General features: G+C 47.8%; 11 protein-coding genes across 17 annotated transcripts; 5 read left to right on the forward strand and 6 right to left on the reverse strand.

The window, feature by feature from the left end:
* The first annotated feature begins 178 nt into the window (after positions 1-178).
* Positions 179-5249, forward strand: LOC108090440 (protein transport protein Sec31A). Of its 4 annotated transcripts, none has more exons than XM_017189118.2 (12): positions 179-321; positions 510-725; positions 788-1751; positions 1809-2052; positions 2110-2222; positions 2357-2413; positions 2520-2622; positions 2800-4220; positions 4276-4383; positions 4441-4755; positions 4826-4897; positions 4956-5249. In XM_017189118.2, the coding sequence occupies exons 2-12, from the start codon at positions 529-531 to the stop codon at positions 5142-5144; spliced, it is 3783 nt and encodes a 1260-aa protein (XP_017044607.1). In that variant the 5' UTR covers positions 179-321; positions 510-528; the 3' UTR covers positions 5145-5249. The 4 variants fall into 4 exon arrangements, with proteins under 4 accessions (XP_017044607.1, XP_017044608.1, XP_017044609.1 ...); XM_017189119.2 differs by having other exon boundaries at positions 2523-2622; XM_017189120.2 differs by lacking the exon at positions 2357-2413.
* A 99-nt stretch (positions 5250-5348) lies between these two features.
* Positions 5349-6752, reverse strand: LOC108090441. Of its 2 annotated transcripts, none has more exons than XM_017189123.2 (2): positions 5920-6752; positions 5349-5866 (listed from the first exon to the last, which is right to left on the reverse strand). In XM_017189123.2, exons 1-2 carry the CDS (start codon positions 6668-6670, stop codon positions 5370-5372), a joined length of 1248 nt encoding a protein of 415 aa, XP_017044612.1. In that variant the 5' UTR covers positions 6671-6752; the 3' UTR covers positions 5349-5369. The 2 variants fall into 2 exon arrangements, with proteins under 2 accessions (XP_017044612.1, XP_017044611.1); XM_017189122.2 differs by having other exon boundaries at positions 5349-5869.
* Positions 6753-6985: 233 nt separating this feature from the next.
* LOC108090437 lies at positions 6986-7345 on the forward strand. Its single transcript, XM_017189114.2, has one exon. It carries the CDS (start codon positions 7064-7066, stop codon positions 7304-7306), a length of 243 nt encoding a protein of 80 aa, XP_017044603.1. The 5' UTR covers positions 6986-7063; the 3' UTR covers positions 7307-7345.
* LOC108090436 (MRG/MORF4L-binding protein) lies at positions 7295-8105 on the reverse strand. The gene is made up of 2 exons (XM_017189113.2): positions 7618-8105; positions 7295-7563 (listed from the first exon to the last, which is right to left on the reverse strand). The coding sequence occupies exons 1-2, from the start codon at positions 8042-8044 to the stop codon at positions 7382-7384; spliced, it is 609 nt and encodes a 202-aa protein (XP_017044602.1). The 5' UTR covers positions 8045-8105; the 3' UTR covers positions 7295-7381.
* Positions 8106-8127: 22 nt separating this feature from the next.
* Positions 8128-9739, forward strand: LOC108090438 (guanine nucleotide-binding protein subunit gamma-1). 2 transcript variants are annotated; one of them, XM_017189115.2, is made up of 2 exons: positions 8128-8248; positions 8962-9739. In XM_017189115.2, the coding sequence occupies exon 2, from the start codon at positions 8982-8984 to the stop codon at positions 9192-9194; it is 213 nt and encodes a 70-aa protein (XP_017044604.1). In that variant the 5' UTR covers positions 8128-8248; positions 8962-8981; the 3' UTR covers positions 9195-9739. The 2 variants fall into 2 exon arrangements, with proteins under 2 accessions (XP_017044604.1, XP_017044605.1); XM_017189116.2 differs by having other exon boundaries at positions 8129-8248; positions 8820-9739.
* A 1710-nt stretch (positions 9740-11449) lies between these two features.
* On the reverse strand, positions 11450-13606 carry LOC108090435 (T-complex protein 1 subunit theta). Its single transcript, XM_017189112.1, has 3 exons — positions 13462-13606; positions 12251-13281; positions 11450-12184 (listed from the first exon to the last, which is right to left on the reverse strand). The coding sequence occupies exons 1-3, from the start codon at positions 13519-13521 to the stop codon at positions 11635-11637; spliced, it is 1641 nt and encodes a 546-aa protein (XP_017044601.1). The 5' UTR covers positions 13522-13606; the 3' UTR covers positions 11450-11634.
* A 418-nt stretch (positions 13607-14024) lies between these two features.
* On the forward strand, positions 14025-17415 carry LOC108090390 (WD repeat-containing protein 43). Its single transcript, XM_017189039.2, has 7 exons — positions 14025-14360; positions 14418-14947; positions 15002-15487; positions 15542-15670; positions 15739-15888; positions 16990-17087; positions 17151-17415. Exons 1-7 carry the CDS (start codon positions 14055-14057, stop codon positions 17327-17329), a joined length of 1878 nt encoding a protein of 625 aa, XP_017044528.1. The 5' UTR covers positions 14025-14054; the 3' UTR covers positions 17330-17415.
* On the reverse strand, positions 15873-16981 carry LOC108090392. The gene has a single exon (XM_017189041.2). It carries the CDS (start codon positions 16871-16873, stop codon positions 15953-15955), a length of 921 nt encoding a protein of 306 aa, XP_017044530.1. The 5' UTR covers positions 16874-16981; the 3' UTR covers positions 15873-15952.
* On the reverse strand, positions 17403-20518 carry LOC108090391 (glucose-6-phosphate isomerase). The gene is made up of 5 exons (XM_017189040.2): positions 19986-20518; positions 19144-19726; positions 18543-18782; positions 17954-18482; positions 17403-17892 (listed from the first exon to the last, which is right to left on the reverse strand). The coding sequence occupies exons 1-5, from the start codon at positions 20117-20119 to the stop codon at positions 17702-17704; spliced, it is 1677 nt and encodes a 558-aa protein (XP_017044529.1). The 5' UTR covers positions 20120-20518; the 3' UTR covers positions 17403-17701.
* A 545-nt stretch (positions 20519-21063) lies between these two features.
* On the forward strand, positions 21064-24764 carry LOC108090354 (protein lines). Of its 2 annotated transcripts, none has more exons than XM_017188977.1 (2): positions 21064-21510; positions 21573-24764. In XM_017188977.1, the coding sequence occupies exon 2, from the start codon at positions 21629-21631 to the stop codon at positions 24212-24214; it is 2586 nt and encodes an 861-aa protein (XP_017044466.1). In that variant the 5' UTR covers positions 21064-21510; positions 21573-21628; the 3' UTR covers positions 24215-24764. The 2 variants fall into 2 exon arrangements, with proteins under 2 accessions (XP_017044466.1, XP_017044467.1); XM_017188978.1 differs by having other exon boundaries at positions 21064-21506.
* Positions 24765-24852: 88 nt separating this feature from the next.
* Positions 24853-25334, reverse strand: LOC108090360. The gene is made up of 2 exons (XM_017188986.1): positions 25112-25334; positions 24853-25055 (listed from the first exon to the last, which is right to left on the reverse strand). The coding sequence occupies exons 1-2, from the start codon at positions 25332-25334 to the stop codon at positions 24856-24858; spliced, it is 423 nt and encodes a 140-aa protein (XP_017044475.1). The 3' UTR covers positions 24853-24855.
* Positions 25335-25368: the final 34 nt, after the last annotated feature.

Raw genomic sequence — 25368 nt, forward strand, 5'->3', positions numbered from 1 at the left:
TTAAAACTAATAAAAAAAAAATTAAATACAATCTCATTTATAAAATCACAATTTATTGTTGTTCTTAGATTAGACCGACCCGAATTTTACAAATACTTAATATTTTAGCGGGCACTTATCCGTGATGTTATTTACATTTGCTTAGAGTAGTATTTTTGTTTAGGTATATTTATCCGGGCTGGTATATTGCGTGGCTCAGACAACGGTCACACTGGCCGGTCGGTTCTACGGTTCTTAAAAATATTAAAGTTTCCAGTTAAACTTAAGCACATAAGAATAAGTTACAGTGCAAGCAAGTGCAAATTCCGTTCACCATTGTTTGTAAGTACGGCAATAAACATATTTTAATGAAATAATAAGCCGGATGACGGAACTAGGCCAAACATTCAGTGGGGAAGCCAATGGCAAAAAGTGATGACGAGGCTCACTCCAATTGGACGTGACACAATTTTGTTCTGATTTCGCTGCACTCCTAATAATTGAATTTTTGTCTCACATTTACCTAACAGCACTAAGGGCGATAACAAGATGAAGATCAAGGAACTGCAGAAGACGGTAAACATCGCCTGGTCACCGGCGCAGCAGCAGCAGATTCTCCTAGCCGCCGGGACCGCCGCCCAGCAATTCGACTCCAATGCTAGTTCCACCCTAGAGTTGTACTCTCCCAACTTTAGCGATGCCACCTACGATCTGGAGTTAAAAGCCAGCGTGGCCAGCCAGTACAAGTGAGTTTTCGAGAGATTCCAAACCCAAGTGTTCCCCAATTTAATGGCTTTTCATCCGCAAGGTTTCAAAAACTCATCTGGAGCCCAGTGGGTCCACATCCCAGTGGTCTGATCGTCGGAGGCTGCGAGGCAGGACAGATCAGCATATACTCAGCCGACAAGCTGCTCGCCGGCAAGGAGGAGCCGCTCCTAAAGCGGCAAGACAAGCACACGGGAGCCGTCAGCGGGCTGGACTTCAATCCCTTCCAGAACAACTTGCTGGCCTCGTGTGCCTCCGAATCGGAAATACTAATCTGGGATCTCAATAACCCCGACACGAGCATGAGTCCCGGAGCCAAGACACAGCCCCTAGAGGACGTAAAGAACGTGGCCTGGAACCGACAGGTGCAGCATATCCTGGCTTCTGTGTTTAGCACGCGCTGCGTGATCTGGGATTTGCGCAAAAGCCAACAGATCATTAAGCTGTCGGACTCGCAGTCCCGTGTGCGGTGGCACGCCATCGAGTGGCATCCGGAGGCGGCGACACAGGTCTGGCTTGCCTCCGAAGACGACCAGGCGCCAGTGGTGCAGCTGTGGGATTTGCGATATGCCACGGCTCCGGCCAAAACGTACCAAATTCACGAGCGCGGAGTTCTCGGTATGTCGTGGTGTCTCCAGGACAACGATCTAATGGTTTCGTGTGGCAAAGACAACCGAATCTACTGCTGGAACCCCAACACTAAGATTCCAGAGGGAGAAATCCTCTCTGAGGTGGCGACTACGGCTTCTTGGTACTCAGATGTGCAGTTCTGTCCTCGGAATCCGGCTCTGATTGCCAGCGCCAGTTTGGAGGGAGCCGTTTCCATTTACTCCCTCCATGGAGGCACTCACCATTTGGTGCAGACAGCAAACAAGATTGCCGACTCGTTTCCGGGCATGGATCAGTTCGCTCAGGAGCCCATTCCCCAGCAAGCCACGCAAGTTGTCTACCATGACCTGGCCCACGCTCCCAAGTGGATGAAACGGCCCTGTGGCGTTGCCTTTGGGGTGAGTCAGTATTTAGATAGTTATTTTTATAAATAAATAACCACCTTTTCCTTTTAGTTTGGTGGCAAGCTCGTCAGCTTTGATGGAACCTCAAAAACAGTTAAGGTTCAGCAACTGACCACCGAATCGGCTTTGGTTGAGCGAGCTAATGCTCTGGAGCGGTCTTTGGTTGACGCCAACTACTCGGAATATTGCCGGCAGAGGGCAGACGAGACAGCCGACCAGCATGGACGCTACATCTGGTACTTTATCAAAGCGAACTTTGAGCTTAATCCCAAGGAAGAAATGCTGAATCTATTGGGTAGGGCAAATATACGCAAAGCCGGTGACGTAAACTTAAATTTTCTAATTTTGAAAGGCTACAACAAGGACGATACCGATAACAAGTTCAACAAGTTTATCAAGGAAACAGAAGGAAACTCACAATCGGATGTGGATACGCTCACTACCCGCATCTCGACACTGACCCATGTAAGTACTCATAAGAGCATGTCTTATCAGTTCCAAAAAAGCAGCTTTGCGTACACTATCAATTTCCACGTATGCTCATCATGCTCTGTATATTTCAATCCGAAAACATAATTCATGCTATGCCATTGCTGTAGAGCGACTCTTCGGAGGTTGAGTGCGATCAGAGTACAAATTATAGTACCGATAATTCGGTAAGAGCTAAGATTCAAAACTCACGATCCAAGTAATACATTTATAGCATCTTCAGATTAAATTATTTAGAGCGCATTCCCTAACACTTGTATTTCTACTACACAGCAGACCCAAGAAAACAAGTTTGATGGGAACGCAATCGGCTCACAAAATCACAACGACTTTGCCACTCCTCCGAGGCCTCAATTTAAGGTTCCCAGCGGAGACCGTAAGTAAAATTTGATTGATAATGCCAATAACAGAATGCATATACGAGCATGTAGATAGGTTTACTACATGACACTCACTTTAATTGTTTTGAAATAACTAAACCCAATTTACCGAATGCTTTTTCTTGCATAGTAAGTTAGCAATTACTAATTCGTCGGTTTTCTGCATTTAACAGACTCTGACAGCCTGATTACGGAGGCCATACTCACGGGAAACGTGGAGGCCGCCGTGGAACTTTGCCTGGAGGCCCAACGCATTCCCGAGGCACTAATCATTGCCTCGACAGCTGGCATTGAGACCCTGACCCGAACCCAAACCCGCTACCTATTGCAGCAGAGGAGCGAGCTATCGCACGTAATCTCCGCCTTGGTGTCCCGCGACTGGCTGGACTTTGTCAACCGCTGCACTGTGGACTCTTGGAAGGAGGCCCTGGTGGCCGCCCTAAAGCACAGCGAGCGCAAGGTGGTGGACATCTGCGAGCGACTAGGCGACCGTCTTTTGAGCGAGTGCGCGTCGAGCGCCGAGTTCACGCGTAATGCCATGCTCTGTTACATCTGCGCCGGCAGCATCGACAAGCTGGTGACCGCTTGGTATCAGCTGAAGCGGCTGGAGCAGCAGAATCCCGGCTACAAGCCCAACACCACAGAACTGCAGGACCTGGCCGAGGTGGTGATGCTGATGTGCAAGTCCCTGGAGCAGCAGGGTATATCCGTGGATCTGGCTGGCCGCTTTGCCGGCTTTCTGACTGAGTATGGCGGCTTACTTGCTTCCCAGGGAGCTCTCACTGCAGCCCTGCAGTACATAACTACTTTGGGTGGCGGAGCTGCCAACGAAAATGAAGTCCTCCAGAGCCTTCGAGACAGGATCAACAACGCTGTCAACCTGGACTACTCTCAGCCGCAGGGGCCAGTTGCTGCAGCACCACTTGGCTATCAACAGCAAAGAGGACGTGGATCGTTTTCGCAGCCGCAGCCATCGGTACCGTTGCCTTACGGCCAGCCGACCAATCAGTATGCTCAGCCAAGCTGGCCTGCACCAGCGCCTCCTGTACAGGCCGCCTATCCAGGAGCCCAACCCCCACAGCCGCCACAGATATTTAATCCGCAGCCCGTCAAGCCAGAGCCCTTGGCTCACCCGCCGCGACCACTTAGCAACGCCAGCTCCTCGGGTGGTCCCCCACCAGCGGGAGGTGCAGCCGCTTCTGGCGGATCGGGACTTTCCGGGCGCTCTAAATACGTACTGGATCCGTCTGTTGCAGCGCCAACCAGTTCCTACGGCATGCCGTACAATCCAGTGCCTGCTCCCGTTCCATCGGCAGTTCCCTTCAGCGGCGGCGGAGTGTCTGGACCAATTTCCCAGCCTGCCCCCGTGCCAACCTACAATAGCAACGCCTTTAACACGAATCCGATGGCGTCTGCCCAACCATACAACCCATCGCCATTCATGGGAGCTCCGCAGAACCAATTTTTGCCAGGCGTGAACCCCATTGAGGCGTTGCCGCCACAAGCTGCCCAACCGGTGATCCAAAATGTGCAACGCAATCCAACACCACCGCCTGGTTGGAACGATCCTCCTGCACTGAAATCCTCCCGAGCTGTAAGTGTTCGAGCCAGAAGCATCAGCAGCTTTATCTAATTTGTCTATTTTTTAGCCTAAGCCTAAGCCAGTGGTAGAACCGAGTGCTGCCATTTTTCATCCCCTGTTCCCAGTTGATCCCAATCAAAATCAAAACGGTTATGTGGATTCCGCTCAATATCAGGTAATACATATACGAGTTTCACAAGGAATGTGTTTAATTAGTGTGTATGTCTTACAGAATGCTCCACCACCTGGAGGAGTGCCCAATACGTACTACAATCCGGCAGCCTTCAACAACAATCCCCAACAGCAGCAGCCATCGTACCTTCAACCGCAGCAGCCATCGGGGATTCCAAGTCAAGGACAACCACAACAGCAGAACTGGCAGGGACAGCAGCAGACCATTGGCTACACCGAGCAGCCAGCTCCCATTCAGCAGCAGCGTCAACCGGAGCCTCCGAAGGAGAAGCCGCCACTTCCCGAGGAGTACATTTACTTGCAAACGGTATTGGAGGAGCTTAAGAACCGCTGCCTGAGCGCAACGAACGACCCGGTAAGAAATAAATGGTATTGCAAAATTAGTAAAACGCACGAAATTAAACCTTTTCTTTTTCTTTGTTAAGCGCACCAAACGCAAGTTTGTTGATGTTGTAAAGAGGCTGGAAAACCTCTACGATTGCCTACGAGATGGCAAGGTAAGTCACCGCTAAGGATGACCTTACTACACTTGAATAACAATATGGTATCTTCCAGCTTACTCCCACAACGGTGCAATATCTGAATCAAATAATACAGTACATTCAAATATCGGACTACGCCAATGCTCTGGAAATCCACACACGCATTGCCTTCGGCACCGACTTTGCGCAATGTGCCGGCTTTATGCAGGGACTAAAGGTCCTTCTGCAGTCCGCATCCGAGCTGCAGTTGGTCCTGCGCTAAAGTCTTGCCAGCTCCAAGCAAAGCTCACTAACCGTATATACTAATTGTGTCTTCAAATATGAATGTCTTTTGTGTTTTGTATACAAAATGTGTTTTCCTTTCAAATTGTAGACGGCTATGTTTTTGCCAGATGAGCGTCAACGTTATTCCGTGTATTGAAATATATTTCCACTTAAATAGCAAAAAGACATGCATAAACAACAATACAAAATTCGGGCTTTGCTTTCACAACAGTTTCGGCTGGTTCCTTATGTTCTCCAAGTCGAGTTGCATTTGTGGTGACGCCGCCTTTAGAGTTTGGGGACACACTTGTTCCATATGCTCCTCGGGCAGCAGGCGATATTTCTTGAGGTATTTGTAGGAAGCGTTTGAAATGTCGTTTGGACTTTGGGAATGTGCGAGATTCTCAATCTGCCGGAGCGGTTCAGGATTTGGGGATTTAGGAGACGTGCCAAGACGCATCTCCTTCATTAACTCGTCTACAGGCTGGCGCAAATACTTTAGGGCAAGTTCGTTCATCACCAGGCTCTTCTCGGTGTTTGGCTTAGCCAGTTGAGGAATCCGTTTGATTTGTGGTGTATTTGGGCGGTAGCCCGTTGATTGAGCCATGGGCGGAGTGGGTCGTGGTGACTGATACTGTGGGATAACTCGAGCTTGAGGCGAAGGCATGGGTTCTTCCTCCTCTGCAATGTATTCCTGTATAACAGGAGATATTCGTCTGCCTACTAATAAAGGTGCTTTTATTGGACTCTTAATACACTTCAAATTTACCCACCATTATTGGCAGCCAAAATGTCACACTGGCTGGCAGTCGACTTGCTGGGTTTCGAGGTGGCTTCGGTCTTCGCCCGCTGCTGTTGCTGCAAAAGCATTTCGCAGAGACTCCTTAGCTGCTCTTGTTCCTGACGCATAGTCTCCAGAAGGGAAACCAGGGAAGCCAGGTCAGCCTTAGAAGCCAGGTTGCTGACATCAACATCCGAGTAAACCACTGAGGGCAGTGATTTTCGCGGGGAAGATGGACTGAAGGGATCGGTTTGTGTGCCAGCACAAATCGTCAAAACGTCGGCGTTAGATGAACTGGACAAGCGCCTGCCTTGATATCCCTGCTGCTTAGGTTCTGCAGTATACCCGCCAGAGTTATCGGACATGTGACTCGCACTTGATGGAGCATCGTTTGTAAAGTTACGGTCCCTCGGCATCAGGATGTATTCCTTGGGGGAGCGCGGACTGTTGTTGTTGCTTGGAGCAGATCGTGGTCCCAATTCCGTGGCCAAGATGGGTGAGAAGTTGACCCGGGGCAGCATTTGCTTCTTCCAGGATGCAAAAGTGGGTGCAGCACGGGGTGATGGCTCTTGCATAGGCTGCTGTTGAATTTGCATCTGCTGCTCTTGAGGAGGCTGTCCAAACAATATGGACACCTCCGGCACAGTGGGCCTTATGATTTCGTTAGTATGTCCCAATGGCACCGCTGCACTTGGTCTAGGCGCCAGTCTGGGCAGCATATCTTCCGTTTCGGGCACAAACATTTGGAATATGATTTGTTTATTTACTTATTAAATTAAATTCGAGCGGGAAGTTCGTTCTGATTGGAGCTGGGTCGGGTTAGTGATTAAACTAGGGATGACGCAAAAATAAAAACATCGATTACTTTTTGATCACATAAAAATTTACCAGTACTTTAAGTTAAAATTTTTTTTTATGTTTTTATTATAGAAAGGTTTTAACTGAATTTCTAGTATGGATTTTGTAGCCGAAAGAATTTAAAAATGTTAATTTTTGCAAAATATATAATTCTTTTTTTCAAAACGTGTAGACAACTCTGTTATAGGTAATCGCAAAAACATCGCATGCTCACGATACTTCCGATTTAAGTGTGTGTCATACAAATAACAAAAACCTCTCAGGTATTCGGAAAATAAATGCAAAATATGCCTATTTCGGAGCACATCAATGCAATGGCCGAAACTCCGACTCCAGCTGGAAATACCACGGCTCCGGCAGACGCGGATGCTCCGCCCCAGACTGTCCGGGAACTGACCCAAACGGATCATCTGAACAAGCGCCTCCTAAAGTCACTCCTGGACAACATGCAGGCCACCGAAGGCATGGCGCAGGACAGCGAGAACGCCTCCAACGAGGAGGACAACGAGTTCGAAGAATAAATCCTTTTATTAATGTACAGTAAAGCTAGTGAACTAAAAGTGTCATAACAATCGTCCGTTTCGAGAGGGGAGCACCTAGATGCGACGGCGCTTGTTGCTCTGCACGGGTGGCGGAGTTGTTGATGGACTGATGGATTCATTGGACATGGATCCGCGGGTGCGTTTGGCCGGACGCTTTGGCAGCTCCTGGGGCTTGGAGACGCCCTTTTTGTCGACATCTTTAGTAGTATTCGAATTTGTAGGCTTGGTAGCAGGTGCTGTGAAAAGACCAACAAATAATGGCGGTCTTTAATAATATCGACAATACTAACCTTTCCCATTGCTATCAGTAGCATTGTTGGCATTATTGCCCGCCGCTTGTACGTCTCCAGCCTCTTCGGAGGCGTTTACCTCCACCGTCTTTTTGGTCTGTAGCGTTCCAAACTCCTGCTCCGGCAAACTGAACTCGCGCTCCTCGTTTGGAAAGGGCAGGGATTCAAGGTCATCCAACTCCTTAAGCTTATACATTGTGCCCAGGTGGCGCCAAATAAGCTCACTGGGCATCTCGCGGTTCAGGGACTTGGACAAACGTTGGGCGATGCAGGACATGTAGAAGTGCTTGTTGATTCCGACCGGGCGCAAGCCCTCCATGGCGTGGAACAGCTGCAGCTCCTCCTCGGCGGACCATTCGTGGTCGATTGTGGCCGGCAATGGAGCCGCCGACCCGGCTACAGCCAGGCCCTTGTCCTTGGCCATCATTTTGTTAAAAGCATGGAACTAAAAGTGGGCTCGATTGTTCTCTGAAGCAAATATTAGAGATGTAACTCGGCGTTACTCACGAGGGTCAAGTATCGCTGCAAGGTACATCTCTAGTTTGGGTGTGTATCCACTTTTTATTCGTCAACTTTTGCTCGATTTTGGCCTGTAGCGTTCGAGACTAAAAAAACATATAAATCGGAGCTGGTAATTAAATAAATGTGTGCAAATATAGTTGTGTGTTGTGTGTGCATCCGTCAAAACCTTTACCTTTCCACTATAGCCTCTATTTCACCCATACGGCGCATATGGTTCCGTGCGGTTGTGTGTCTCTCTTCCTCTATTCCCCAATAAAAAACTAAAAATTTGGGTGTTTCCAAATAGTTGCGGAGTGTTTTTTGTACATATAACGCGATTTCCATATGAGGTGACAAGTGTTGTCCACTTTTTCCAGTAAATAACCTTGCACTTGTTCTGTGTGTCAAGGTTTCCAGTTAGCCTGGAATGTTAATCAGCAATGCGATCGATTAAACTAATGCCTGCTCTTACATGTGTTACAGTTCGAGTCCACATATATGTGACTCATTCACTGTCCTAACTTTCTGACTAAAACTAAAACCTAAGCTAATCCTGTCTTTCTATCTTAGAATCGGGCATACATGTGCATATAAAATTTATACAAATAGATAATAGACTTGTGTCGCTGTCGCCTGTTCAATGTTGTAACCGTGTGGGAAAAAACAGATATCTAAACCATAACCAAACTTGTTATTTCCAGCCAGCCATTAAGATCCATCCAAACCAGTATACCCAGAATAAGATAAGCCCTAAGGCTAAGCCACACAAGCACAAGCACACACTGAACATCCTGTAATTGCATTTCCCAGTATCCGTATCACTGAGAACCTTTTCAACCATAGGCCTATCCGAGACAGCCATCATGGACGTAATGTCATCATCCCTGCAGCAGCAGCGCGTCGTGGTGGAGCAACTGCGTCGCGAGGCGGCCATCGACCGCCAGACAATCTCGGAGTCGTGCGCCAAGATGATGAAGTACATCACGGAGCACGAGCAGGAGGATTACCTGCTGACCGGGTTCACCAGCCAGAAGGTGAATCCGTTCCGAGAGAAGTCATCTTGCACCGTTCTCTAAGGAGGCGGATGTTTGCAGGAGAGTGGGAGTTCCGCTGAAACGAGGAAGTTCAGGATTGCCAGCGGATGTTTAGTTTATTTTTAGTTTAGCAAGATGGATTAAGATGCGAATGTGTGTGGAGTACGATACCAGTACCAGTCAACGCCACCTGGAACCATATATCTTTGTGCAAAAGCCGCAATAACTACGATTGTCATAAGCAATATAGTTACAAGAAGTTTGAATTCCAATTGCAAGGAATATATATATATAATATATCGATATATCAATGTGTACCATTCACGTTAACAAGTAATGTCCGAAAATAGAAACCCAAATTCAAATTTAAAACGAAGCATTTGTTCCAAAGATATCAGAGTTGTTTCCTTCCCGATTAGTAAAGCTGTTAATGTACACGAATATCCCAACTATACCGACAATTAAAGCGCTGACTATAGCATCTACTACTACTACCTAAACCGAAAACATATATATACAAAATCTATCAACGTAATCCGACATACAAATTTATCAATAAACGTAAACTCAACCAAAACTGGAATACATATATTTTGCCTTCTTATTTCGAGATATGTCTGTTATATTTATTGAGATTTGAAAAGATAACAAGACAAGATAAAGAAGAACGAGAAGAAGTTGTATTAAAAATGTATGTATTTTGAGGCTTATTAACCACCAGAGGTGGATTGAACCACTAAAGACAAAAATACGCAAATATCTTATTGAATTACTTTAAAAGCTTTAATACGAAGCAGAAATGCTACCCACAGCAACAAGCTAGTTGAACTTATCGCAATGTTTAGTGCGTTTATTATCCAATTTTTCTTAGCCAAAATGTATTACAAACTGTTGCAGTAACGCAGCAAAAACATATAATACCAAAGAAATCTAAACGTATAATCAATATTTATCTCTCTAGCGTAGTTTCTCCATTTTAATTCATTAAGGCGTATTCAAGCCAGTATCTAGTGAAAAAATAGTTTCTAAAAACCGATAAATTATTTCAGTATATTATTTTCGCTATGAAAACCACGCTATACAGTTATCCGATGAATCCGAAAATTGTCAGTTTCTCCAGTTTAGCGAAAATGACGAAAAGAATGTGTGATTTTTCCCCTCTCTGTCCTACACTCAATCAAATCCCTTCCCTTCTATAAAAATATTCACATACATTTATTGAGCGCAATGAATTAAAATGTTATTGGCATGAGAGACAAGTAACAACCTCAAGCAAGTTATTTTTGTACTATCTAACACGGTATAGGGCATATTTGTACGGTATTGGAAAGAAAAGTAATGATTATCCTGTTCGGAAAGCACGATGATAGCATCACACACAGTCGTACATACATGTTGCATTCAAAAATGTCTATTTCCATCGGGACAATCTGTCTAACTCCTGCTGGAACGACATCTGTGTTGATGGGAATAGTGAACTTATATTTTAATTGATCCGTTCTTCCAATGATGCATTTAGCAGATAATTTTAAATTGGTGGTGATTTTAGTTCATAACGTTGAAAAATTTAGACATAGTGTACTAAGAATCACACATTTTTGCAGGGAGCATTTTTCTTTTTTAAAACGTGTAGAAAAGGTTTTGAACTTCAGTTTGCTGTCGTGAGCAAACAGCAAAATGCGGCCCAAAACCGCAAATTCAAACAGAATTTTTGGGGCACTACAAACCGAAACTGCAGTTGGTTTGGCAGCTCACCTTCCCGCTTAAACATTCCGCTTAAGAACAGTTTTCGATTTAACGGACACTTTTCGTGGAGACTTTTAAGTTATCACCTAAAATTTGCCTGGGAACAGCCGGTCCATTCATTGAAGCACGGATGGATCTATCCTGTTCCCAGGTGTAAAATTGTTACAACTATATTAAACAGAGGGTTAAAAATATAACAAAATAAAAGGCATCACCAGCACACGTACTCCAATTCATGGTCATCGAACACACTTTAACACATTTTATTCACTTCAATTGAAAAGCGACAACGAGATCGTATTTTATTCGAAAATTAATACAAATCTTTTGCGACGCAAACGGGGACGAGTCCTCACAAATATTATTGAAATGTATCTGCGAATAAGCATTTGAAATATGTATTGTACTCAACAAATTGAATAATCGTTTGCTTAAATTTCAAAAATAAAAGGAGATAACTAACATAGATTTGTTATCTAGCGGTGGCACCGGGTTCGGTGCAAAAAAATTGTTGTTTTATTTAAAAAACTCCCAAAGATATAAACATTTTCTCAGTTTTGTAAGTTTAGTTTATTAATACAAGAAACTGTGTGCATGGCTGTGTATGTGGGTGAGTGTGAGAGTAGTTAATGAAATTTATAATTTCCATGGGACTGTTTTATGAAAATACAATGCACTCTTTGTGGGAGCAGGAGAAACTAGTTATAGTAGGGAGTACGAATCACAGAGGAACCGCTTAACTCTCGTCATCGCTGCCGGCAGCCTGTCGCGGCTTGGGACCTCCGGCGCGCTTGGCCATGATGATTTGGTCCACCTTTAAGATTGTTGTGGCCGCTCCAACAGCGTACTTAAGTCCCCAGAACTTTGCTTGGTAAAGATCGAAGATCTTTGCCTTCGTTGTGTCGATGGTGCTGGCCTTCTCGGCCTCAATGTCGAAACCAATGGTCTTGCCGGCCTCAGAATTGTGAGCCAAGAACAACTGGTTCACGATGTCAGTGCCGTTGATTCCGGAGTTCTCGGCCAGAGCCTTGGGGAACACTTCCAGAGCGTTGGCGAACTTGCGCACCGCGTACTGCTCCAATCCTGGCAAAGTATCAGCATATGCGGACAGCTGGGTAGCCAACTCGATCTCGGTGGCACCAGCTCCTGGCAGATAACGGCCATCACGAGTTAGGCACTTGAAGTTGTTCACACCATCGTCCAGAGCGCGCTCAATGTCGTCCATGAAGTTGTCGGTGGCTCCACGAATTACCACAGTGGCAATGCGCGAGTCTTTGCCCTCATTTCTACCAGGGAAATTAAAAAAAAAAATAGTATTGCGTCCATTTATATAACACCTGTATCAAACTCACCTGAAGGCCACAATTGTGGTGTCACCCAGTTCCTCGATGCACACCTTGTCGCAGTAGCCCAACTCCTCCTGACTGGGTGTGGTGATGCGCGGCAGTACGGTAGCGTTCACGGAGCGGCTCAGGCGACGCAGGTCGAATTTGGAGTTCAGGCGCACAGCCATTAAGCCGTACTTGTTAAGGAAATGAAGGGCCATATCACCAACCTTTCCACCGGCGACAATTACCTTGACTCCGGTGTCAGCAATCGCCTTGATCTGGCTCTCCAGTAAGCTCTCTTCGCCGGAGGAGAAGCTCAGTAGCTCGTCGGCAGACTTGATCAGCACGGTGCCCTTGGTCTCCGTCTGGATGATGTCGACGGGACAGGAGAAGATCACGATCTTTGCCTTCTCGGCGAAGGTGACATCGCCCTCGACGAAGCGCTTGAAAACCATTCCTCGAACAACCTCCGACTTGGTCAGTCCGCTGCCCAAGATCTTGCAAATGCGAATGTTGTCCACGTTGAAGGTGCCCTCGTCAGGCAGGATGGAGACGCAGGCCTTGCTGACTAGGTCATTGAGAAAGTCCTCCTGACCGTACTGCTTCGACATGATCGATGTGCGCAGCACTTCCTTAACCTTGTCTACGTTTCGGTAGTCCTCAATTTTGTGACTCACCAAAGTGGGCAGGATCTCGAGGGCCTTCTCCAAGGCCTTTTCATAGCCATCAGAAATCTCGGCGGTGGTAATGCCCAGACGCAGCAGCTCCTCCGCGGACTCCAGCAGTGCACCGGCCAGGACCACCACAAAGTTGGTACCATCGCCCACCTCGGCGTCCTGCATCTGGCTGGCCATGACGATCAGCTTGGCGGCAGGATGCTCCACATCCAGCTCACGCATAATGGTTCCTGCATCGCTTGTCACAAACTGCTTCTCAATGTGGTTAATGATCATCTTGTTCATGCCATTGGGACCGTAAGCAGAGCGCATGGTCTGTGCAAACTCCTTGCAGGCGCTGATGTTTCGGTACACCGCCTCCTCCAGTCCACTGTACATCTAAGGATTCGGGAGAAACTATTAAATTAGTTATTTTTCAATCATATGTGGGTCCTCGTTTCATGGGTATGACTAATCACGCGCCTCCCAGACAAGGCATGTATTTATTTTCAGTCGAATCTCAATGAAACCGATTCCCGGCTGGCATTTCCCAGAGATTTTCTTGATTGTTTCACTTACCCGGGCGCCATCCTTGAGCATCTGCGACACTCCGGGAGCTTTGGGAACGGATAAAGCCATTTTTGTACACAGATTTCGATTTCACACGGAGTCAGTCGGTAAATTTCAGCTAGAGTTATAACCTCAAAGTGGCGGCGAACATTCTGGATGGGATAGGGATGGGCATTATGACTTATCGATTTATGTGACCTGTGACTGCTACTTATTGTGTTAATATTTTTTGTATATATAAAAAAATTTCGTATAAGTTTTCGCCATAAGTCACATATATGCGGTATCTAAATATAAATATTTATAAATAAGTAAAGTGTTTCAATTTGCGATTTCAAACCTCATTCATAATAAATATCTCACGAAATGAACTACAAAAAATATAAAACAGTCATTTACAACAAAAAGTAATTATGAAGTGTTTATTACTTAAAGATGTAAAAGTCTTTAAAAAAAATATTATAGAGATTCATCCGAGGGTATCGAATTGTTTGGAGATGTTTTTGGATTGAAAGTCGTGCGTAACCAAATGTCGTTATCCCTGCGTGAGCGACGAGAAACACATTACCACGCGCGCATCTCTAATTCAAAACAAAAAAACCATGTCGCTGGGCAAGAAGCACGTGTTGGGGTTTTCGCCCAATGGTGGCCAATTGTTTGCCTCGGTGGACGAGCATGGCATCCTGCGGATATGGGACACGGAGACGAACACGCTTAAGCAGGAGTTCACGCCCAATCTTCAAGTATCCGGGCCGTGCACGGCGCTCACGTGGGTTGCGGTGGCCGGTCCACGGTCAAAGAAATCACGAAAGAGCCTTCAGGCGCAGGATGCAGTTAACGAACAGCTTCACATTGCTCTGGGAACGCTAAAGGGTGCAGTGGTTATATACTCTCTGGCGGAAGGAAAGGTGAGCAAAAAGCCCCCGAAACCAACAAATATAAAAACATTTTATAAATTGTTTCAGATTGCCCGGAGTCTTAGTGGCGACAACCATGATGGACCAGTCACTTCGATTGTGTACGACAACGCCAGCCACCTGTATACAGTGGGTGCCGATTGTCGAGCGCTCGTTTGGTCCCTGACAGAGGAACGCTGCGTCGCCGAATGGCAGGTGGGCCCGGAGAAACCACAAAACATAGCCTACTTACATAAAAGTCGCACCCTAGCCGTTGGCTCCCGCCAGCTAAAGGTATACGATGTGAAAACAAAGGAGTTGGTGGAGACCTTCACCGGTCACTCGGGCGAAATAAATGGCATCAGCAGTATTGCCTGCTCAGATGGCTCCGAATTCGTGCTCACTATTGCCAAGATGGAGCGCGTTATCTGCTTTTGGAAGATCGACAAGAAGGGCAAAAACAAAGCATCCGCTTGCACGCTGCTTATGGAAGATTTGGCCTACTGTCTGACCAGCGAAGTGCGCGAGGACGGCCAGCTCCGTGTGGCCAGTGTTACTCGCAATGGCATTATACACATTTACCTCCTTAACGTAAATTGGTAAGGCAAGTGATTAAAATTTTGAAGCAGTAATCACAACCTTTATCTTTCCAGTCTATCTGCCGATAAGTTCGTTAAGCCCAAGGTGTCATTGCAAATCGCGTCTGATGAGGCCGAGACTGTGGAACCCTTACTCGCCGTGGCGGCTCATTTTGTGACCGACTCAAATCGCTCACACGAGGTCCTCTTTGGCTACGGTAGCCGCCAGCAACTGCAGTTTGAACGCTTTACTCCCAATTATGGCGAGAAATTAAATGTAATCGTTCGTGCTGATCCAAAGAAGCTGTACGCGAAGAAAAAGGGAAAGGAGCAGCTGGGTTTCCAGGCCGCCACCAAGGTGCAGAAACCTATAGTGAGCCAAAAGAACGTGGAGTACAACAGTGCCCTGCCCATTTCCCAGAAGAAGGTGCAGAACGAGGTGCCTATGGAGGCTCGCCTGCAGCACCTAAAGATCCACGGAACCAAACTGAGTGGCGGCAAATTGCTGACGCAGAGCAAAACACAGCTGCTTATGCAGGCCTTACACAGCAAGGACAAGGCGTAAGCGAATAACAAAAAATAATATTTGATGGTTGCTAACAAGTATGTTTTTAGGATGATACAAGCGGTATTGAGCACACAGGATACGGAGACGATACAGCTGACATTGGATCGTCTTCCGCTCGAATACGTCAGTCCTCTGGTGAACGAACTCTCCATCCTGCTGCAAGGAAAGCACGCCAAGTAATTCTTGCACAACCCTTATCTCCATATATATGCACGATATATTAACAACTGACTACTTATTTCAGTGTCAGCTCTGCCCTGCGATGGCTGCACGTGCTGGCCTCAACCCATACCAGTGTTCTCATGTCCGAGGACAAGGAGGCGTTGCGCGAAAAACTGGCCGTTTGTCTCGGCGTGGCGGAGCAGCGGATGCATTGCCTTTCGGAAGCACTACAGTAAGTACATTGGGAAACATAAGTTTATTGGGAAAAAAACAAGCCTTTAATGGTGGATGCTGAATCAATTGTTGGGCTTCTTGACATTTTTGGACCTGACGTTATGCTTAGGCTTTTCGACGGTGCCGTGGCGGCACTCAGAAATAGCAGCAAAGAAGCTCAGCTTGGTGTGCAAGATAGTGTCGATATAGAAGCGCTGAAAAGTGAACGAGTTGAGGCAGCGTTCGCCCAGGCCATAGTAGAGGGTGTTGTAGCCCTCAAAGCGGTAGGTGATCATCACCGGATAGTGTCGCAAAAGAAGCTTTGACACGGTCAGGATAAATCGCACCTTGGCAACAGCTAGTGGATTGGGACAGCGTGGGGTCGGCCGTGAGAAATGGGCGTCTACAAAAAGAATAGTTCCCTTGATGGGAACTTCGTGGCGAATCGGATTGCTGATAACCACACATTTTGTGTCAGGCGACAGCTCCCATCGACTGACAAAGTCCCGAATGTCGGCAATAGCGTTGGAGTATTCAAAATCGCCGATGGTCAGCATCTTGCGCGCCAGACCACTCGATGCCGAGTCTGCCGAAGTGCCGAGAATACCAGTGTAGTTAGCATGGTTTGTGATCGAGGCCGAGGCGTCGTCTTCTCCGTTGACCACTACGATTTCGTTGAAAACTGAAGAGGCCAAGCTGATGGAGGACATTTTGCTACGTTTTGGATACTTGTAGCAAAACAGTCCACGCGGGTCGGACTCTATTATGGCCAGAGCTTCGCAGATGGTGCCTTCGATCAGATCAACGATGCACTGCATATCCGCATCGTCGCAGACCGGCTTGTTGCACTGATTGGTGAAGCTGGAAACGCTGGGAATGTTTGTTATGGGCAGCGCAGTGCCTGGTCCAATGCCCTGGCCACCGGGTGTGCCCGGTGTTTTCATATAGTGCGAGCTGGCGGCGATGTCATAATAACTGAAGCCATCGGCGCACAAAAGGTCCATTTTCGGGGACTGGTAACAACGAAATTTAGGAATCCGTTTATTAGTCAAAGATACTGTTTGGGATTTCTGTGTAATTATTAAAGCTTTAAGTCAACTTTTCCATGCCTTCTTTTCAGAATAACGGGACGAGTTAACCTCATAATCAGTCAGATGAAGCGAAATGCGGACAATCATCTGAATGACAGCAATGCCTTAATTCTGGAAGAGGACCCAGGCTAGTTAGCCACGTTTTTTTTTTTTTGAGCATAATCCTTACGAGTAATCCTTTTCCTTTTAGATGAGCCCGCCGAATCTATGGAGGATGCCTTGTTGACTGAAAACAATTGGAGCGACTTGGAGGACCAGCAGGATGGGAGCATAAAGAGCAACTCAAACGATGAGCTGGTGGCAGACGATGACCTGGCGACTGACGATGTTGAAGCGAACTCAGACTCTGATGTATCAATGGAGGAGTAGATTGCTTTCCCATAAGTTATGTTTTTAATGCAATTCCTTGGTTGTCATACCAAAAGAAATTAAACTACAATTGTTTTCCAAACACACTTTTCTACACCGAAATTATTAATTTTATTTGTGGTTTTGAACTACATGCAACAACGAATATGGTGAGCCAATTGTTGGTCTAATTCTGACACGAGATTTTATCGATACGCAAGCAAACAAACATTTCCAGTTCATAAATACAGTTGAGTAATGTGCCAATAACAAGGGGTCTGTAGCTTGAGTACACATACGAAGCTACTACTCAATAACGGCTCAGAAACTACTAACAATTAGAGCATTTGTGTGAACATTTCATTTAATTTGCAACAAAACAGCCAGACATGATTACTTCCAATTGGCTTTGATGAAGTTAATTAAACCGTTTGTGGAGCTGTCGTGCGTGGAGACCTCGTTGCAGTGGTCCAACTCGGGCTCAATGGCCTTGGCCAGCTGCTTGCCCAGCTCAACGCCCCACTGATCGAACGAGTTTATGTCCCAGATGATGCCCTGAACGAAGATCTTGTGCTCGTAGAGCGCTAAAAACAAATAGATTGATGTTATTAGGTGTTTACTTGAAACTTGAGCAGTAAACCGTACCAATCAACGCGCCCAGGGTGAAAGGCGAGACCTTCTTGACCACAATTGAGTTTGTCGGCCGGTTGCCAACGAACACCTTGTGGGGCAGCAAGTTATCCAGCTCGTTCCCGCACAGTCCGGCCTTAGAGAGCTCGGCCCGAGCCTCGTCGACAGTCTTGCCGTTGGCAAGGGCCTCCGTTTGGGCGAGGAAGTTCGACAGCAGGATCTTGTGGTGCTTGCCGCCGGCAATGGGGTTGTGCGTTTGGGCGGGGGCGATGAAATCGCAGGGGATCAGGCGGGTGCCCTGGTGGATGAGCTGGTAGAAGGCGTGCTGGCCGTTCGTTCCCGGTTCGCCCCACACAATTGGGCCGGTGCTGTACTTCACGGGTTTACCCGCCTTGCTCACGAACTTGCCGTTACTCTCCATGTCACCCTGCTGGAAATAGGCCGCGAACCTGTGCAAGTACTGGTCGTAGGGCAAAAGAGCGTGCGTTTCCGCCTTGAAGAAGTTGGAGTACCAAATGCCAAGCAAGGCCAGGATTACTGGAGCCTACAATAAAATGGACCGGTAAATAATGTGACTTAATTCAGTAATAAGCTGTAATGTTACATTTTTCTCGAATGGCGTGGACCTGAAGTGGTTGTCCATGTAGTGGGCACCGTCCAGGAGCTGCTCAAAGTTCTCGAATCCGATGGACAGGCAGATGGACAGTCCGATGGCCGACCACAGTGAGTAGCGTCCGCCCACCCAATCCCAGAAGCCGAACATGTTGGCGCTGTCAATGCCGAACTCGGTGACCTTTTCCTTGTTGGTCGAAAGGGCAACGAAATGCTTGGCAACGGACTCAGGCTGAAAGACAAATCAAAATGTGAATAAAGGGCAAATCAAAGTCAATTTATCTCATTTTCTAATTTATGACTTCTTTATGTATTTCTAATATATTAGTTGTTCGTATTTTTACAATCCAGAAATTACGATATGCGATATCTGAAGAGGCTTTTTGTCAGCAAATATGCATTTATGTTTCAAATTCCCATTTTATAGATCTTAAAACAAACATTATGTTTGCAACTTAATAAAAAAGTTTCTCAATAAAATCACAAATAATAGAATTGGAAATTCGTGAATATAAACAAAAACATGTTAGAAATAATATCTCTAAAATTTGTGTGAAATGCTATGCATTTAAATTTTCCGTTGGTCAACTTACCTCCTTGGAATGCTCCAGCAGCCAGGTCTTGGCAGAGGTGGCGTTCGTGATGGTCTCCTGGGTGGTGAAGGTCTTCGAGGCGACGATAAACAGAGTCGTCTCGTAGTTTACCTTCTTGAGCACCTCGGCCAGGTGAGTACCGTCGATGTTGGACACGAAGTGGGAGTGGAGACCCTTCCCGTAGGGCTTAAGTGCTTCGGTGACCATCAATGGGCCCAAATCCGATCCTCCAATGCCAATGTTGACCACGTCGGTGATCTGTTTGCCGGTGCAGCCCCGCCATACGCCCGAGATGACCATGTTGGTGAACTCCTTCATGTGGGCCAGCTCTGCCCGCACGTCGGGCATCACGTCCTTGCCGTCCACCAGGACGGGATCCGTTCCCCGGTTGCGCAGGGCCGTGTGCAGTACGGCGCGGTTCTCCGTGATGTTGATGTGCTGGCCGGAGAACATGTTGTCCCGGGCCGCGTCCACGCGGCGCACCTTGGCCAGTGCGAGGAGCAGCTCCCAGACCTCCTCGTTGATACGGTTTTTCGAGTAGTCGAGCAGTATCTCTCCATCGTTCTGGGTGTGCAGGCGCAGGCTGATAAACAAACGAGAAGTGACGAAATTTGACCTCAGAACAAGTACGATTCGGAGGTCGTTGCTGTGACCTTACGCAAGGACAAATCGAGTGGCGACGACGACACTCGAGAGCCGATGGTGAAAGTGAGAGTGGGCGAAACTCGATGAATAAACGATGAAGCGATGGGGGATACACAAACGAGTATGCTCGTGTATGTGGGTACTACATACGTAACCTTAACCCTGGGTGTGAAAAATACCGACCCCAATAAACCCACCTGTATTTGGAAAACCTTTTCGGATCCTTAACAAAAAGGTCCTTGATGTTCAGGTCCTTGCCCTGGGCATCGAAGTATTCCTGCAGTTTCTGGAACGCTGGCTCCTGATTAAGCGGAGGAAGTGCGCCGGCCATGGTACTTGTTTTTTGCAAGTAGAAAAGTCAAGAGGCAGCAGGAGGATGCGGAGTAAAAGGCGGGGAAGGACTCGTTAGCACTCGAGCGGCTGGTTAAAGCGCACGAAAAAGAGAGCGCGGAGGAACTGTTTTTATAAACTCGCGACACTTCACTTATAACCGCGAATCCGGCTGCTTAGTCGTCGGGTCGTCGAATAGGCTTTTATCTGACTCCGGCAAATTTCCAGAGTACCGCGCCACAACTTCGCCGTGTTTGCTATTGATAGGTAATGAGCGGCCCTGCCGATTTTCCAACGTCCTTTCTGGAATTCGCGAGCTACCTTCAATGTCAAATGAAAAACAAGCGAGTGTTGCCACGTCGGCCGCGCTCTTGTTTTGCTAACCCGATCGGTATAGGAGCCGGTGCGAGTTTAATGTGTAGAATGAGTTAATTTGAACTAAGGGCTCCCTGTTCCTAGATGATAGCCACAGATTGTAAAAGGACTTGAATTGGAATTTTAGAAACAAAATAACCGCCGTTTATCACCACATATTTCTGCAAATATGGCAACGCTTTACCATAAGGGCTGTCAAGGCGCCATCAAATGGCGAGTATCACTTTCAAGTGTCTTGTTTTTATTACAGCAAATGGAAAATTAAATTATTAGTTTTGTGAACATACTAAATCAATGTTTTAATTGTCCTCTACCTGATTCAACTAAATAATAATAATAAGCAATCAAGATATAATTCTTTTTATTCTTTTAAACATTTAAAGTCTAAATATTTTCAGAGATGCGATCCTTTTTCTATTTTGTTTTAAGAGTATTTGATAAAACTTTTTATAAACTTTAACACAAAATAAAGATTATGATTAGTTTTAAAGTGACATCTTAGCATTGACTGAAACCTGTTGGTACTAACGCCTGCGCAGATAACAGCTCGGCAACGCTACGCAAGAAGGGTTACCAGGTCGGTGAAATTCGCTAAAAGATGGCGACGCGCACTTAATTTTTGTTTTTTCCCACTTAATAAAGTACAATTAAACCAAAATAAAAACAGCGCACAAGCAACAATCAGAGTCGATATAAGTACAAAGAAAAAGTGCCTGCCAGATCACGTTGCTCACCCCGAAAACCAATAGCGAGTGGAGTGAAACTAATACAAACATTGACATGTCTCTGGCTAAACGAGAGCAACAAGTGTGTGAAAATCGAATTGTGGCCGTTTAAAATGTTTGAAAGAGCAGTTAGTGCGCCTAAGGGCAGTTAAAGCGATAAAGTTCGCCCAAGAATATAACCTAGATCAAAGGAACAGCAGAAACTTCCCACGAGACGCCAGGCAGTAGCGTCTGCACACGTAACCTTGTGTGCGCGTAGCACGGAAGCTGCTTGTCGGAATCGAGTTTGTAGGTATGTGGCTGCGAGCCACCGCTTAGATTCGCTGCTCACACGGACATTTCGCTTGGATTTAGGTTGGTCACGGTCGCGCGGCCACTTCCAGGACGTCGGGTACGTCACCAGGAGGAGGATGGAGACCACATCGGCAGCTGGATCTGGAGCCGGAACGGCCGACGTTTGTCCCTGCTCCACAGCTACAAATGCTTCCGCCGCCTCAAACGAACAGCCACAGACCAAGCGCCAGAAAATCGAGCAGCAGATCAAGGTGGGCTCCAAAGTTCTGCCGCCTCCCCCGCCGGACATACTCGACTTGGACGCGAACAGCAACAGCCACCTGTGCTCCTCACTTTCCTCGGCCTCCTCGCATTCGCTGTCCACGCCAAGCAGCACCAACAACTCACCCACCACCACGCCCTGCAGCTCTCGGGCGGCGTCCTACGCCCAGCTGCTGCACAATATCTTGCCACAAAACGGAGACGCCGAGCCGCACAGCCAGCCGGAGTCCGCCCAGGACGAGGTGGACCGGGCGGCCAAGTTGCCCGACCTGTTGACCCTCAATACGACCAACAGCAATAGTGGCCATCTGGTCAGCAAGAGCAGCTGCCTTCCGACGACAGCGGCGACACCAACCACAACCATCGATGACATGTTGGAGTTCGAGCAGTCCTTAACCCGCCAGTGCCTTTGCGGAGTCTCGGAGAGAACGCTGCGCAAGCCCTTCCAGTCGCATTACTCGCAGGACACCAACGGCCAGAAGCGAATAGCTTATCTGCGCGAGTGGCCCACCAACAAGCTGCTGCAGTTCTTGTCCAACCTACAGCTCCTCTTCGACATCTACCTGAAGCAGAACGCCAAGGGCTTCATCTGCACGCGGATAATGGACGTCTGCGACGCGTTGATCCGCAACGACCACAAGCTCATCGACGAGATCATCGTGCTGGCCGGCTACGACAACTCGTACGTGCAGTTCCTAGCGGGACGTGTGCTAGCCGCATTCCTGGTAATTGCCAAGCAGGAGCTGAACGACGAGTGGCTGCAGAAGATCGTCGACCAGTTGTTTAACTTCGAGCTGCTCGACCAGGCGGCCGTGCAGAAGATCCACTTTAGCCTGGATATTATAAAGCGTATCGTCGAGTGGAAGGACATGGAGATCCATCCGCTGGACGACGATTGGATGGGAGCGGCGAACAGCGCCAGCGCCGCCTCTGCCGTGGTGCCTCTGTCGACAGAGGCGTCTGTAAGCTACATGCACTTCCCCGTGCAGCAGCAATCGCTCGCCACCAACTACTTTGCGCTGCAGTTTCGCGAGGACACTGAGGGCGAACGAGAGGCGGAGCGGGAGACGCCCGACCACCGGGACGGCCATCGGCAGCGTCAATTCGGCGAGGAGATGAACGTCGCCTACGAGGCGCATACCGCTCCACAGTCCACAACCTTGCCCAACGGCTGCCATGTGGTGACGCTCACCGACTCGGAGAGCTTCGACACGACGCACCTAAAGTGCATAACCATCCAAAAGCTGGAGCACAAGTGGCCGACGTTGGTGAAGAACATGTCGGAGTTGATGACGCCGGCGCACCAGGAAACAGCAGAGCACTGCGTGCTCAACTTCCTTCAGTTGTGGGAGAACATCATCTCGGTGAAGGCCAACCTGTCCATCGACGAGACGCGGCCCTACTACGCACAGCTGGACAAGTTCGAACTGCTGCTCAGCCACAGCCTCTCCTGCACCGTGTACAAGCAGATGCTGTGCCTCTTCAACGAGGCGCTGTGCTATGGCTCCACGCTGGCGCTGCAGGACATGCTGCCCGAGGAGACCTGCAAGCTGGCGCACCAGATCGTCTGCCACGTGCGCGGCTTCCGTATCCTGGAGTCGCTGCCGCGGCGGCAGCCGGACAACATGGTAAGCCTGATCGGCTACAATGGCAGGCCGCTGGTGTATGCGAACGGCACCATTACTTTGGCACGTGCTGCGCAATCAGGAGAAGGTGGACAGGACGAAGAGGGCGAGTCGCCACTGGACCTCATCGAAATGGACAAGACGCTGCTGCAAAAGATGGTGCTGCTGGTGCTGAAGTCGATAGCGGTGACCGTTAAGGAGATCCGCAGCGATTCCTCCGACTCGTCCATCGATTCCAACGATTACGACGCCTTTCAGGACATGATGCTTATCGAGCGCTCCATCCGCGATGTGCTGAGCAAGCTGGAGACGTTCATCAAGCAGACACTGGAGTTCCATCCGGAGTGCCACTTCAGTAAGATCCTGATCCACCTGTTCGACGACCAGGACGATCACCTGATTGAGGCAATGGTCTGCACGCTGGACGTCACGTCGGGCATCTCGTTCCGCAACAACGCCTTCCCCGAGCTGGTGGCCATGCTGAACCCGGTGTACACCTTCCTGGAGTTCCTCAAGATGACATCGAACAGCTCGGACCTGCTGCTGGACCTGCTGGTGAGCAACGAGACCTGCTTCTTGCTCTACCTGCTGCGACTGCTCAAATACATTCGCATGAACTGGACAATGTTCGTGCACAGCTGTAACACCTTCGGCATGGGCAGCGCCATGCTGGACGAGGCGATGGGCGTGCTCATCCGGCTGCGGCTGCAGATATCCCGCCTCGTGTCGCGCCAGCTCTACCCCTACGACATCTCGCCGGTGCTGCGCCTGCTGGAGAGCTGCGAGAGCCTCTACGAGGGCAACGAACTAAGCTGAATGCGGCGCAGGCCCCAACTTCCAACCACATGCAATTAAAATACGTAATTTATTTTAACATTTAATGGAATAGGAGAAACTAGCGCAAAATTCGATGAAGAGGGAGCCCTTGTAGCATACGTGTATTAGCCGTAGGTACCACTCCGACCACACATATCTCCGCAACCAATCCAATAGCGCGTTAACCGTAGTTAAGTCTTGCACCCTTTCATCCGCTTCGCTGGCCCTTCAACCTAGATACATAACTGTATGTAATCGTCATTGTAATTTGTAATGAGCATCACAAGTTCGTAGTTAGTTCATAGTTAATGGTAACATCATAGGTACTGAATTCCAAACTAAACACTACGCTAGCCTAAGATTTTTTTAATCTTGCCTTAAGTAGAATAATGTACAATAGGATGGCAAAATGGCAAAACGTTGTCCCACTTTTCGCGGAAAGTGGGCGTAAATTCGGTGTCTTCGAGAAGAATATTCTTTGTACGTTTTTTTAAAAACACTTGAATAATATAACTTAATTAACTGATTAAAAGAAACGCATTAAGAGGAACACAAGGAGTGCTACTTAAAATTTTTGTATTAAAATACTGTAGTCTTTTTGCAGTTTCGATGGGTTTTTTGGCAGAATGGCGATTGCGGGCTTAATGGCGATTGATCATACGAACGCGGCGCTTTGGATCGACAGCTCCACTCGGCATGGCACTGGCATCCAGGGTCTGGCCAGTGAGGCTTATCACCGAGCCGCGTCTTGCCAGTTCGGGCGGATATGATGGACTTGAAATGTAAACCGTTTGATAGTTAATGCTGATCGGAACCGACGAACGACGATTCATGCGTGGTTCTAGGAGAAGAAAATAATTTGTCTTATGAGACGTGGAACAGTTTTTCGGACTTTACCAAAGCGAATGTCTCCGGAACTTGGCCTAAGTGGATGCTGATGGACTGGTCGGGTGACCAGCGGGGATGCGACCCTGTGCTGGTACTCCTGAACCTTTGGAGCATACTGTGTAAAACCGCCCTCCTCGTTTTGCGTGTACCTATAGCGATCCACCGACACGGAACGCACCTCGCCGAGAATATGCCTGCGCCGGAAGATCGGGGACTCCTCAACTTTTTGCATGCACATGGTGAGGAAATAAGGAGGTGAAGAGATC

The sequence above is a fragment of the Drosophila ficusphila genome, unplaced genomic scaffold (assembly GCF_018152265.1).
Source record: "Drosophila ficusphila isolate 14025-0441.05 unplaced genomic scaffold, ASM1815226v1 contig_414, whole genome shotgun sequence".
NCBI classification, from domain to species: Eukaryota; Metazoa; Arthropoda; class Insecta; order Diptera; family Drosophilidae; genus Drosophila; species Drosophila ficusphila.